The sequence below is a fragment of the Ovis aries genome, chromosome 13 (assembly GCF_016772045.2).
Source record: "Ovis aries strain OAR_USU_Benz2616 breed Rambouillet chromosome 13, ARS-UI_Ramb_v3.0, whole genome shotgun sequence".
In the NCBI taxonomy this organism is placed as follows: domain Eukaryota; kingdom Metazoa; phylum Chordata; class Mammalia; order Artiodactyla; family Bovidae; genus Ovis; species Ovis aries.
In genome coordinates, this window is record NC_056066.1 from 64687540 (window position 1) to 64701847 (window position 14308).

The window sequence follows — 14308 nt, forward strand, 5'->3', positions numbered from 1 at the left end:
CATGGCGGAGGCCCCGACGCGGCTCAGTCCGCTCGTAGGCACGCTTCCCGGCGGGGCGGGGCCCTCCGAAAGGGCGGGAGTTTGGGGGGCGGGGCCTACGCCCCAGCCCCTCGGTGGGCCCCCGCCCCCGGCCCGGCCTTAGCTGAGGCTTCGGCGGCTCCGACGCTGAGAAGCACCTTGGGAATCTGCAGGAACCGAGCGTGGTGAGGTGGGGGCCTCAAGGGCAGGCGGGAGGTACCGGGTTAACGGTCCGAGGCCCACTGATCGGCCTGCGCAGGGCGCCTTAAGGAATCTCGTTTGGCCAGCGGCCTCCGATTACCCGGGAGGAACCTGAGGGCCCACAGAGGGGCTGGGACCTGTCCTAGGCGGGTGCGTCCGCGTCCTGTTGCCGCCACCACTTTGGGCTCCAGTGCGCGCAGAAAGGGATCTTCCCGAGCCCGAAGTGGTCAGACAAGGCGCTGCGCTCTCCTGCGCTTCCCGCTGGCGGATCCCAGAATTTCGCGGCTTCCTCTGCACTTGGGCTTTGCATGTGATCTGTCCGAAAGTCCAGTCCTACCTGGCAGCTCCACTCTGGAACTCTCATTCTTAGCGACCCAACTTAAATACCACTTCCCTGGAAATCTTTCTAACCGCTTTCTGCAGTCGCAGTAAGCTCGCTGCTGGGTTCTTGGACACATCGCACCGAGTTAGCTTTTCCTGGTCCTCTTTCACAGCCGTTCACTTGGGGCGTTTTGCCTTGCCTTTTTCAGCTGTATCCTAGGGTCTAGCACGTGATGATCATAATAATAGCTAATATTTACCGAATAGTCACAAAGGTGCTACTAAATGTATTACCTGTAAAGGCCCATTCAATCGTCAGAGCAATTCCATAAGGTGGGTTCTATAGCTTCACATCTTATGCATGACGAAACCAAGGTCCTGTTACATCAATTTGCCTAGAATCCCACAAAGAATAAAGTGAATGTAGCTGGGATATGAATTCTAGGCTATCCCTACCCAGAGCATGTGATAATTCCTAGACTGTGTTTGGGTTTGGTAAATGTCTGTCAAATTGGTGTTTACATTAGGCCCATGAATTATGGAGACCAGAGTTATGATGCACATGAGAAGACTTAGAAAGAAGAATTGACTGAGTTCATGACCAAACCAATGCCAGAAACTGCTGCTGGACTTTCTGCCTTTCGTTGGTCCTTTTCCATCAAAGAGCTGAAGGCCTAAGACTCATTGTTTCACATCCTTTAGAAAGTGTCCCTCACAGAATTGTGATTTCATATTTCATGACTTAGGGGAAGCATGGTGTAAGGGAAGGGCATAGAGTTGGAAGCAGATTGCCTGCATGCGTGCGTGCTCAGTTGTGCCTGACTCTTTGCCACCCCATGGACTGTAGCCCGCCAGGCTCCTCTGCCCATGGAATTCTCCAGGCAAGAATACTGGAGTGGGTTGCCATTTCCTCCTCCAAGGGATCTTCCTGACCCAGGGATCAAACCTGTGTCTCTTCCGTGTCCTGTCTTGGCAGTGGATCCTTTACTGCTCCACCTGGGAAGCCTATGGAAGAGGATTGGGGTTCAATATCTCCTCTGTCACTGACCAGTTATATTCCTTCTGTGTTTCAAGCCTAGTTTTCTTGTCCATAAAATGAAGGCACTAATTTCTTCTCAAAGGGTTTCTTTTTTTATGAAGATTACAAACAATTGTTGTGAGGGAGTAAAGTGCTATACAAACTACATGATCTCTTTCTTTTTTGTTGTTCATTTTTTCCTTTTAGAAGGTTATAGAACTATCAGCATTTTGAAAGACCTTTGATATGAATCGTGTTGCCTAGAGTTCCTATATTCATTCATTTGGTCAAATGCTTAAAGAGTACCTGCTATATACCAGGAGCTGAGAATATAGCAATCAATAAAACAATATTCTTGCTCTTGGGAAATTTGCATTGTGTTAGCTATATTACACATAATACTCAGATAGGGACACGTAAAGCACGGTAAGCTAAGTAGAAAAATACCAGGGACTTTCCTGATAGTCCAGTGTTCAAGACTCCGAGTTTTCACTGAAGGGGCCACAGGTTCCTTTACCTGATCCGGGTACTAAGAGATTCCCACATGGCACATAGTATGACAATTTAAAAGAAAGAAAAACACCTGTGTGTGTGTGTGTGGAGGAGTGGTGGTATTTTATATTGGGCGGCTAGGGAATACCTTCCTGAGAAGGTGACATTTGAACAGAGACCTGAAGGTGCAAAGGAGCCAATCATGAGAATAACGAGAAGACGCCCCAGATGAGTGTGTGGCTTGGTGTGTTCCAAGCAGGTACAGCAAGGAGGGCTGTGTGGCTGGAGGGATGTGAGCAAAGGGGAGAGGAGTAAGAAATGGAATTAAAACAATTGGAGGCAGGGATCAAATACTTAGGATGAGGTAAGCCGATATAATGATTGCGGTTTTTACTCTTGATTAGCCACTGGAGGGTTCTGAATGGCCTAATCAGTCACTATGTCAGTTTTTATTTGTTTATTTATTTTGTTTCACTTTTTTGGCCATGCCACATGGCATGTGGCCTCCAGCCTTTAGATAGTGGGGAGATGAGGAGGAACCAGCAGAAGAGACTAAAGGAAAAGCCTTAGAGGTGGGAAGAGGACAGAGAGAGAGCCCCCACATATGCGATTTATATAAGGAGCTGTATGCTAATTTTCTTTTTCTGGGATAAGAAACAAATTGTCTGTGCAGACAAATATATATCGTTTATTTGCTCAGGAAATAAAACGTCCATGCCTCAAGTGTTTTTACTTTTTTGCTCTAAGTGACAAATCCTGTTTAATACCAGTCCTCAACTTAGTCCTCCTAACATTTACATCTGTATTCCAAGTTTAGGTGGCACTGCCTCTATTTCAAGTTTATTTAAATCACTTTTTGAAAGAATCTAGATGAGAGAAGACAAAATATAATTTATGTTACTCTTCACCCTAGGTTCAGAGGTCACTGCCCTTCCCCGTCTGGTTCCTAGCAAAAGTTGGAAGTTAGCCATATTTATTTCTGTATCACTGTGGCCAGTTATCTGATACTAAGCTGGAATTCATGAGTGTTTATAGGATAACTTAATTTATGAAAGAAGGGAATCTTTCCTTTACCTACAGTAATGATAACATCATTTACAGTTTACAAAGCACACTGACATCCATTGTCTCATTGAATGCAATTTAGCCAACTACTGACCTTTTCCTTTCCTGAGGGACATTGAAACCTACCTTTTTTTTGGAGCTATGCTAGTTTTCTTACTCACTGGCTGATCTGGCAGTGTGTTAATGAAACGTGCTGAACTGTGTCTTGAGGAAGCTCTGAACTAAATCTCAATTTCAGAAAAATTCCTGATGTAGTTTTTCTCTGTTCCCTCCATCTTTTTACTCTTGTTTTAGTGGGGGAAAAAAATTGGTGGTGGTGGAGTTAATCATAAAATTGTTCATTTTTAAAATAAACTTTATTTGGGGGAAACAGTTTTATTTATTTGTGTGTGTGTGTGTATTCCAATAAGTCTTTATTTGTAAAAGCCGACAGTGAGCTGAATTTAACCAACTCCCAATATAATACATTATCCATGACCCACAAGAAGCCTGGGCAGTACTTGAGTCTTTTTTTTTTTTTTTTTAACTTGACAATATTGTATTGGTTTTGCCATACATCAACATGAATCCGCCATGGGTGTACACCTGTTCCTCATCCTGAACCACCCTCCCATCTCCCTCCCCATCCCATCCCTTTGGGTCATCCCAGTGCACCAGCCCTGAGCATCCTGTATCATGCATCGAACCTAGACTGGCGATTCGTTTCACATGTGATAATATACATGTTTCAATGGCATTCTCCCTAATCATCCCACCCTCGCCCTCTCCCACAGAGTCCGAAAGACTGTTCTATATGTCTGTGTCTCTTTTGCTATCTCGTATACAAGGTTATTGTTAACCATCTTTCTAAATTCCATATATATGTGTTAGTATACTGTATTGGTGTTTTTCTTTCTGGCTTACTTCACTCTGTATAATAGGCTCCAGTTTCATCCACCTCATTAGAACTGATTCAAATGTGTTCTTTTTAATGGCTGAGTAATACTCCATTGTGTGTATGTATCACAGCTTTCTTATCCATTCATCTGCTGGTGGACATCTAGGTTGCTTCCATGTCCTGGCTATTATAAACAGTGCTACGATGAACATTGGGGTACACGTGTCTCTTTCAATTCTGGTTTCCTCGGTGTGTATGCCCAGCAGTGGGATTGCTGGGTCATATGGCAGTTCTATTTCCAGTTTTTTAAGGAATCTCCACACTGTTCTCCATAGTGGCTGTACTAGTTTGCATTCCCACCAACAGTGTAAGAGGGTTCCCTTTTCTCCACACCCTCTCCAGCATTTATTGCTTGTAGACTTTTGGATCGCAGCCATTCTGACTGGCGTGAAATGGTACCTCATTGTGATTTGATTTGCATTTCTCTGATAATGAATGATGTTGAGCATCTTTTCATGTGTTTGTTAGCCATCTGTATGTCTTTTTTGGAGAAATGTCTGTTTAGGTCTTTGGCCCATTTTTTGATTGGGCCGTTTATTTTTCTGGAATTGAGCTGCAGGAGTTGCTTGTATATTTTTGAGATTAATTCTTTGTCAGTTGCTTCATTTGCTATTATTTTCTCCCATTCTGAAGGCTGTCTTTTCACCTTGCTTATAGTTTCCTTTGTTGTGCAGATGCTTTTGATTTTAATTAGGTCCTGTTTGTTTATTTTTGCTTTTATTTCCAATATTCTGGGAGGTGGGTCATAGAGGATCCTGCTGTGATTTATGTCAGAGAGTGTTTTGCCTATGTTCTCCTCTAAGAGTTTTATAGTTTCTGGCCTTATGTTTAGATCTTTAATCCATTTTGAGTTTGTTTTTGTGTATGGTGTTAGAAAGTGTTCTAGTTTAATTCTTTTACAAGTGGTTGAGGGAAACAATTTTAGATTTACAGAAAAATTGCATAGTACAGCAAGTTCCTATATACCTTGCACCCAATTTCCTTCATTAGTAACATCTTACATTGGTATGGTATATTTGCTACAATGTCAAGTCATTTTTTGAGGTAAATGGGGCATATAAAGTATGATCAAAAATGAAATCACTTCATCTCCATAAGCCTTAGTTTCCTTATCTGTAAAAGGAGAGGATGGGACTAAATTTTTAAATAGCTGTAAATTTTTAAATTATCTGCTAAAGTAAAATAATCATATAATTCTAATATAATTCCATTTCTTTATTGAAGTGTTACTGTCATTTTCTAAAATAGTGTATATACTTTAACAATAGCCTTATTCTAAAAGAAGATTTAATAGAATTCCAGAAACAATGGGAGGGCTGCTTATAGATTAGGCTTGTATAATATACATAAATATATGATTATAAATATATACAACATAAAATATCACTAGGTTGAATTACATGAAATTATCTTTTATAGGTTAGAAGAGGGCAAATGTTGGCAATTTCATATGGATAAGCTTAATGCTTTGAGGGAAGGGATTCAAAGGAGGAGGGTAAGGGAGTCTTGAGGGCCTCTGAGACTCTGCAGAAGCCTGGCCAAGCCCCCGCAGTGTTAGGAGAGAAAAGGCTCTTCCAGTCCCTTGAAGCAACTCAGAGCTACTCTTGTTGTTGGTAGTGTTGGCAGTAAGAGCTGTTCCCAACAGCTTTGTGCCTCCAACCAGAAGAGACAGGTTGAGTCAGCTTTTCACAGCCATGGTGGGTTGGCAGAAGGGAAGAGCAGAAAGGGAGGACTCAGCTTCCCTGGTGGCTCAGATAGTAAAGAATCTGCCCGCAGTGCAGGAGACCTGGGTTCTATCCCTGGGTTGGGAGGATCCCCTGGAGGAAGGCTTGGCAACCCACTGCAGTATTCTTGCCTGGAGAATCCCCCTGGAGAATCCCCATGTAGCCTGGCGGGCCACAGTCCAGGAGGTTGCTAAGAGTCAGACACGACTGAGAGACTAAGCACAGCACAGCGACCGAGTTGGTCATCCAGGAAGAGGCAGCCTGGGGTGCTGGTGCCCCTAAGCTGTTATTGGTACCACTCTGCTCTTCCTACGTTATGCTGTTTCCTTGCTGTCTAGTAGAATCTCTACAAACTCAGCTGTCTGCAGTAGCTCAGGAGGTGATGTAAATTAGGAAGCTGAGTATTCCTAACTCTGCTGTAAGAAAAACAATAGCACAAGTAGAATGGCATGACAACTGAAATCTGCTATCAGTATATGAGAGAGAGGCAAAGCCAGGCAGGGGCCCAGGACTGAGGAGAACTGAAGAGCATGCCTTATCTAAAGGGGACAGATGCTGTCTCACTGCAACTGGCTGTGGCCTTGTAGGAATGAGAGTCAAGGTTCACTGGATACTCTGATTTTCCAAAGGAACCAGAAATATTAACTTTTGGGTGTATTTTCCCACTGGTAAATGTTGGCATCTAATTTGAATTCTTAAAAATCATTGTACAGGCCACACAGTGATTGAAAAGAACCAACAGTCCACTTTGTAACCTCTAGCTAAGGGTTTAGATCTTCCGGGAGTGAAGCCCACATGCATTTCTTCATTGTGCATTGTTGACAACCTATGTTCGTGCTAAGTCGCTTCAGTAGTATCTGCCTCGGTGTGGCCCTGTTGACTAGCCCGCCAGGCTCCTCTGTCCATGGGGTTCTCCAGGCAACAATACCGAATTCAGTTGCCATGCCCTCCTCCAGAGGATCTTCCCTGGCCCAGGGATTGAACCCATGTCTCTTTTGTCTCCTGCAGTGGCAGGCAGTATTTTTTTACCGCTGGCACTACATGGGGAGCCCTGGTGGCTAAGGACCAAAATGAACTGGTCAGCTCTTGGCTTATCAGGAACTCACAAATTAGTGGAAAAGATAGACAGACAATAAGATATAACATCGATATTCTCTCTGTGTGTTAAATATAAACTTTAAAACGTATAGAAGTGATTAACTATTCCTGAATAAATCTGGAAGGACCTGATAGAAGGTCGCATGTAGGAAATCAGCAGCTTGGGGCATTAAAGGGGCATGGGGCCCTGAAACTCCCACTGTATGTGTGAGTGTTGCATCCGAATTTGCTGTATATGCCATTGTTTTCAGATTAGGAGACTGATGCTGCCAAAAAGGCAGCTCTGATAGGCCTTTTTCTTGATAGGCAGTTAGAAATAGAGATATTCCTCAGCCCTGCTGATGGGTATCTCAGGGCTGATAAAATGAGAGAACTCTATAACCTCCCCGCCAGCCCTAGGTGTTTTAGAGGACTAAGAAACTCCGAGGTCATGGAGCGGGGTGCCTCTTTTTTTCTTTTTTTTTTTTTGCCCTCATTTTTTGATGAGGAACCTTAAAGGGAGCTAGCCTGCTCCAGGTCACAGAGCTCTTTAGAGACAGAACTTGGATGAGCACCCTGGACTCTTCTTGACCATCTTGCCTTCCCCTCTCCTGGCTCTCTCTGAAGTCACTGGTTAGGCTGGCCTCCCCTGCTGGCCCCCATTGCCTGGTCCTGGCCCAGCTCCTGGTGAGTGAGGTGAGTTTGCTCCTCCTCCATCCTCCTGAGGCTGGTTCCTTCTTCCCTCTCTATTTTGGATCTCCTGCCCGAAATGCCTGCTATTCTGTATCAGAGAGTCAGAATTCTTGTTCAAATCCCTAGTCAACCAAACATCAAGTGTACGAAATAGGACAAATTGTTTAATCTTTCTAGTTTCTTAACTAAGGCTTAACCTTTATAAGCCTCAGTGTCCTCATCCACGTATGAAGAGTTAAAGTAGTACCAATGTTTAAGTGTCATAGGAATGTTTTGAGATTCTTGTGATGCCAAAATGACATAGTGTGTGTAAGGCACTTAACAAAGTGACTGACCCATAGAAGCACTTAACAAGTATTAACAATGACTGGGAAGATCTCCTGGAAGAGGGCCTGGCAACCCACTACAGTATTCTTACCTAGAGAATCCCATGGATAGAGGAGTCTGGAGGGCTACAGTCCATGGGGTTGCAAGGAGTCAGACATGATTGAAGTGACTTAGCAGGTACAAAACAATGATGATGATATTCACACCTTCACAGTCCCACCTAGGTTGGGTCACATGCCCATCTGTTGTCTTCCCATACTACCCTGTGATCTATTATTACTGCACAGACCACACTGTATTGTAATTATACCCATCCCCTAAGAGCACCTTTCGTGATTCATTCAGCAAATGTTTATTAGGCACTGCGCCAGGCACAAGGGATGCACTGATAAACTAGGAGCTCTTGGTCGGATGCAGACTTTTGGAAGGCATGCCAGGAAACATGGGTCCCAGTGTCGTGGTCCAATAACTTTGGGGAATGGCCACTCATCCCTGTAGAGATTAGGTCCATCTTAGTATTTTAAAAGCTCTGAGGAGTGCTGTAGTAAAAGAACCTATTTACTTCGTCCAATCCAAGTCTGCCAGACTTAACGAGTATTTGCTGAATACATGTGAGTCGTCTAGACAGTTCTCTCAACTCCAGTGTATGCTTTGGTCCCCAGCTCAAGAGGAGGTCCAAGTGACCCAGCGATGCTCAGAGACTGCTCTGGGAATAAACAGCCTCTGGCTGCTTAGGGGCCGTTGGGCTTGCTTTCGGGGGCCCCCATGGAGACAGGGGGCCCTGGGTTGAACAATATGAAGCCCCGGTCCCTGCAGCTGGTGCTGGAGGAGCAAGTGCTGGCGCTGCAGCAGCAGATGGCCGAGAACCAGGCAGCCTCATGGAGGAAGCTGAAGAGCTCCCAGGAGGCCCAGCAGAGGCAAGCAGCTCTCGTGAGGAAGCTGCAGGCCAAGGTAAGGCGGCCGCTCTCTTAGGAAGGGGAAGGGGAGGACCCCTGGGGCTGGGGGCTGAGATGGACGAGGTTGGCCGGAGCCCAGAGCCACATGGTGGCAACACCTAAACAGCTCTCCTGTGATGCTCCCAACTCCTCCTCCAGCTGCTGACTGTGTCCTTTCAAAGATGCCCTTCACGGGGCTTCCGTCAGCCATCTAGCTTTGCTCTCCTAGAATCGGACCTGACCTTAGGTTTGCCAGTTCCCAAGCCCACAAACTTGTTGCTTCTCCATAACAAAAGCTGCAGAGAATGTATTATTAAATGACCAAACGGAAGCTGTAAGATGTTACGGCCTTACCTCACTCCTGTCACCCAGCCCCTTATTCACCGAGAGGTTTGCCCACGACCCCAAGGGGACCTCTGCTTTGGGCCATGGGTACCAGCCGGCCCATTGCCCGGTCCTGCTGCATTTGCCTCAGGTGTTACAGTACCGGAGCTGGTGCCAGGAGCTGGAGAAGCGGCTGGAAGCCACTGGGGTGAGTAAGGCTGTTTTGTGTTCCTCATGGGCCCTCGGGGAGTATGGTTAGGCCCTGTTTGCTGACTGAAGGAGGCTGGGGAGAGGTAAGGCAGTGTTTGGTAGAAGTGGCTCTTTCAGCAGCTCCTGAGAGCTTTTTTTTGCCTTTTTTTAATATTTAGAAAAAATTTTTAATATTTAATATTTTAATAATAAAAATGTTTTTTAGTATTTATTTGGCTGCACTGGGTTTTAATTGTGGCACATAGGATCTTTTTCTTTTGTTTTTTTAGTTGCAGCGTGGGGAATCTTTAGTTACAGCATGCAGGATCTTTCAGTTGTGGCATGCGAACTCTTAGTTGAGGCATGTGGGATCTAGTTCCCAGAACAGGGATCAAACCTGGGCCCCCTGCATTGGGAGCGTGGAGGCTTAGCCACTGGGCCGCCAGGGAAGTCCCCTGAGAGCTTTATCGGATACCTTCATGGGACCTGGCTATTCCTGCCTCAACAGACTCCAGCCCAGGGCTCGCTAAGAGCAAAACACAGCTTTAAGAAATTTAAGGTTATCAGATTGGAAGTTAAATAAAGTGAAAGTCACTCAGTCGTCTCCGACTCTTTGTGACCCCATGGACTGTAGCCCGCCAGGCTTTTCTGTTCTTGGAATTCTCCAGGCAAGAATACTGGGGCAGGTAGCCATTCCCAGAGGATCTTCCTGATCCAGGGATTAAACCCAGGTTTCCTGCACTGCAGGCGGATTCTTTACCATCTGAACCAGATTGGAAGGAGGGTGGAATCCGAAAGAAGAGATGCATTTTTCCTCCAGAAGGTGTCAGTGTTTATCTGTTGTGGAGAGATGTGTGCCTCAGACTTGGAGGGGTAGCGGGGGAAGATGTGTTTGTGGCAGATGGATTTATTTGTGCTGTGGGCAGGATAGAATTGCCTTTCAAAAACCCAACCTGCCTTTGTTCTAGCTCCCCTCAGCACCATCTTAATGTTACCCTCAGAAGAGGAGAGAAAGGACCCTTAACGTTACCCTTCAGAGGAGAGAAAGGACCGAGACTTAGTATCTACCGATCTGTAGGCATTGTGTAGGCACCCTTAGGCATTGTCGTAGAATTATGTCATTTTACCTGCAAAGCAGTTTTCTCAGGGGAACGATATCACCTTCACTTTGGAGCTGAAAACCTGTGGATCAGAGAAGTTATAACTTCCCAAAGTCTGAAGATTAGTGTAATAGAAGCCAAGGCCATTAGTGAAAGATGTATTTTGTTTATTTTTTTTTAAAGATTAGAAAAAAATTTTTTTAAATCTTTATTGATGTTGTTACAATATTGCTTCCATTTTTAGTTTTTTGGCTGTGAGGTATATGGGATCTTAGCTCCCCAGCCAGAGATTGAACCTGCACCCCCAGCAGTGGAAGGCAAAATCTTAATCACCGGACTGCCAGGGAAATCCCTGGAAGCTGTATCTTATGCTTCTTAACTCAAAAGTTCTTTTCACTACCAAATGCTGTCTTTCATAAGAAGTCAGTGGTTCACATTTGGAGAGAGATATACAGTGGATTTACTTGCAGGATGCAGTGATTGAGAAAAGAGACATATCGCTAACAAAGGGGAGAAAGGATAAAAAGAAAGCAGGGGGATTCCCTGGCAGTCCAGGGGCTAGGATTCCACACTTTCACTACTAAGGGCCCAGATTCTACCCCTAATCTGGGAATTAAGATCCTGCAAGCTGCACGGCACAGCCAAAAGTAAAAATAAAAGTGAGAATTTAGGAAAGTGGGCTGCTGTAGAAGAGGGCATCAGAGACTTGGTCAGGATGTTCTCTGTGGAGGTGAATAAGGCTTGCTTTTATCTGGCTAAGGGACCGATCCCTCAAAGGTGGGAAAGCGTGGAAGAGCCAAACCTGGAACAGCTGCTAATCCGATTGGAAGCGGAACAACAGAGGTGATGGGCCCCAACTTTCTGGCCTGGGTGGTTGGCTGGCGGGCGGAGAAGGCTGATGGAAAACCTCTGTCTCGAGGGCTGACATGGTTTAGAACCAAGGACTTCAGCCTTAGCCCTCCAGCTCCTGGCAGTGGAAAGTTCCAGTGGTTGTCGTCTTACTCCAAGAGGTCCAGGGGTTTGGCTCAGACCTTTGTTTAGTAGTTGCTCCTACCCCTCCCCAGTGCAGGTGTGAGAGTCTAGCAGAGGTGAACACCCAGCTTCGGCTGCACATGGAAAAAGCTGACGTGGTGAATAAAGCGCTTCGGGAAGATGTGGAAAAATTGACAGTCGACTGGAGCCGGGCCCGGGATGAGCTAATGAGGAAGGAGAGCCAGTGGCAGATGGAGCAGGAGGTAAGAGAAACGGGGCAGGAACAGTGAGAGGAGTGCATGTTGGGCACTGCCTGGTCGGTACCAGGAGGAACGGGTTAACTTCAGGACCAGGATGGGAACCCGGCTGTAGTTTAAGTCTCTGGGCGTGTTTAGCACTCATGCTGGCAGCTCAGCCCTGCTCAGGCTGTCAGCTTCATTCTGTCCTTACCTGCCCAGTCCAGGTTTTGCTGGCAGGTAGCGTGGCACCCCACTCCAGTACTCTTGCCTGGAAAATCCCATGGATGGAGGAGCCCGGTGGGCTGCAGTCCATGGGGTCGCTGAGGTGGACACGACTGAGCGACTTCACTTTCACTTTTAACTTTCATGCACTGGAGAAGGAAATGGCAACCCACTCCAGTGTTCTTGCCTGGAGAATCCCAGGGACAGGGGAGCCTGGTGGGCTGCTGTCTATGGGGTCGCACAGAGTCGGACACGACTGCAGCGTCTTAGCAGCAGCAGCAGCAGCAGCATGACACTCAGAGCAGCTCTGTCCCTGCATTAGTGCCTCGGTCAGATTTTAGATGGATCTCAAAGTTTAGACTCCCCTCGTCTGGAAGTCTGCAAGCTAGATGCCAAGGAGGCAGCTATTGAAATTGAATGGGAAGACATTTTCAGATCCTAGTTAAAGGAAACTAATGTTGCCTGAGCTATTGCTCTGTGCCAGGCTTTGTATTAGGTGATTTATATATGTTGTATCATTTAATCCTCATTATAAATCTGTGCAGATGATGGTAATAGCTCTCATTGGTTGAGCAGCTACTGTTTATCACCTTCTAATCTAGCTCAGGGAAGGCTATAGCATCCCAGGCCCTCTTGAATCCCTCTGCTAATTTTATTAAACACCTCAGCATCACCTGAACATAGATACCCATTCGTAAGCTGTCTCCTTTAAGTCCCTCCTTCCCTTCCCTGCAGTGGTCGGGAGGGATCCAGGACTCCTGTGTTGACAAATGATGTCCTCTGCCCTTTGATATGACCTGGGTTTCTGAACACACAGTTCTTCAAGGGCTACCTGAAAGGGGAGCACGGTCGCCTTCTGGGTCTATGGCGGGAGGTGGTGACTTTCCGACGCCACTTCCTGGAAATGAAGTCAGCCACTGACAGGTCAGTGTGGGGATAAGATGGGAGAAGGTTTGCCCCTGCCGACTCCAGATTTGTGACAGTGGGCTGCTTTAGAAGGGAGGGGTCAGGTTGTGGGGGGAGGGCAGGGGTGGAGAGTTGGTGGGGAGGGATGAAATTGTTGGATTCAGATGGTTTTTCCCAGATCCGCTCTTCCTGGGGCCTGACCTCTACCTGCCCATTCCTATCCCTGGTCCCTACCGGAGTCTGCTCTTTCCTTCCTTGGACTCAGAGACCTGACGGAGCTCAAGGCTGAGCACGCAAGGCTTTCGGGGTCCCTGTTGACCTCTTGCCTGAGCCTGACTGTGGGAGTACCACCGTCTCGGGAGTCTGATGGATCTGGGAGACTGAATGGAAACGAGCCATCCCAGTTGATGCTGCTACTAGCCAAGACCCAGGAACTGGAAAGGGAAGCCCATGAAAGGAGCCAGGAGTTAATACAGCTGAAGAGTCAAGGGGATCTGGAGAAGGCGGAGCTTCAGGATCGGTGAGATGGGCTGGGTCCTAAGAGGGGATCGCTTGGGGAAAGTAAGTCGACTGCTTTGGGGAGTCAAGCAGGTGGGGGAGACCTGAAGAGCCCTCCTCCCACGAGAGGGGAAGGAGATGTGCCAGAGGAGGGTCTAGAGTGAAACCCAGGGCCACAGCTGGGGCTATGTCGCTGCCCTCTGCCCTCAGACTATCTCACAGCTCAGTTTCCCTCCTGTTGACTCACAGAGCTGGCGGTGACTCTATACCAAACTACTTGCCATTCCCAGAACAGCCAAGTCCCTCCACGTCCCCTGCCTTTGTAGATGCTGAGCTCGGCCTGGAATGCCTCCCTCCCTCCTCTCTCTGCCTTATCCTTTAAGGCATAGTTCAAATGTCACCTCTTCGATTACCTCAATAGCCTGTTACATTACTGTACCCCACTGTGGTCTTTAGAACTGCTTGTTAGAACACTGATTATTTATTAATAGTTTTTTTACTTTCATTGATTATTTAGTTTTTCTTTTCTTTTGTTTTGGCTATGCTCTTTTATTTTTGGATTATAATAAAATCGATATTAAAAAAAATGAGAAGAGCAGGGACATAAGCAAACAACTCTATTTGAGTCATCTCAGGACAGAGTTCCGTTTATACCCCGTGGCTAGGGTAGTGTCACCATCTATTGGTGGCATATGTAAATTGCAGTTTGTTTTCTTGGGTTGTGAAGGCACTGGAAAGCACAGAGAATATCTTAGTCAAGTTGTGTGACCGAGTGCTTTGCACTTCACCTGCCATATAGTAGACACTCAATAAATGCTTATTTAGTGATACAGTAACTAAATGAGTGACTGTACAGTGAGTTCAGGCTCTTAAAGATGATACAGAATCAAATTATGAAGACTTTGAAACAAAAATTAAACTCCTGGATGAGTTCATTCAAGAAATATTTGTTAAGCTACCCATATAATACCAAGTACTGCACTGCAGGATAAAGGTGATAAAGAGGGCTGGTGATTTCCCTGAACTTTGAGGTTAAGATCAGGGAGGTTG

At 46.1% G+C, this 14308-nt stretch overlaps 1 protein-coding gene across 7 annotated transcripts in view; it reads left to right on the top strand.

Moving 5' to 3' along the window:
* Nucleotides 1-140: 140 nt before the first annotated feature.
* The window catches only part of CEP250 (centrosomal protein 250), a 48668-nt gene continuing 34500 nt past the window's right edge, over nt 141-14308 (top strand). For 3 of the 7 annotated variants that reach the window (XM_060397024.1, XM_027977123.2, XM_060397029.1), the window contains exons 1-7: nt 141-208; nt 8536-8824; nt 9284-9340; nt 11182-11264; nt 11491-11656; nt 12672-12778; nt 13026-13280. In XM_060397024.1, coding sequence (XP_060253007.1) covers nt 8639-8824; nt 9284-9340; nt 11182-11264; nt 11491-11656; nt 12672-12778; nt 13026-13280 — 854 coding nt within the window. In that variant the 5' untranslated portion in view covers nt 141-208; nt 8536-8638. Of the gene's footprint in view, nt 209-8535; nt 8825-9283; nt 9341-11181; nt 11265-11485; nt 11657-12671; nt 12779-13025; nt 13281-14308 lie in introns of all 7 variants that reach the window. The other 4 variants (XM_060397028.1, XM_060397025.1, XM_060397026.1 and 1 more) reach the window with 4 other exon arrangements.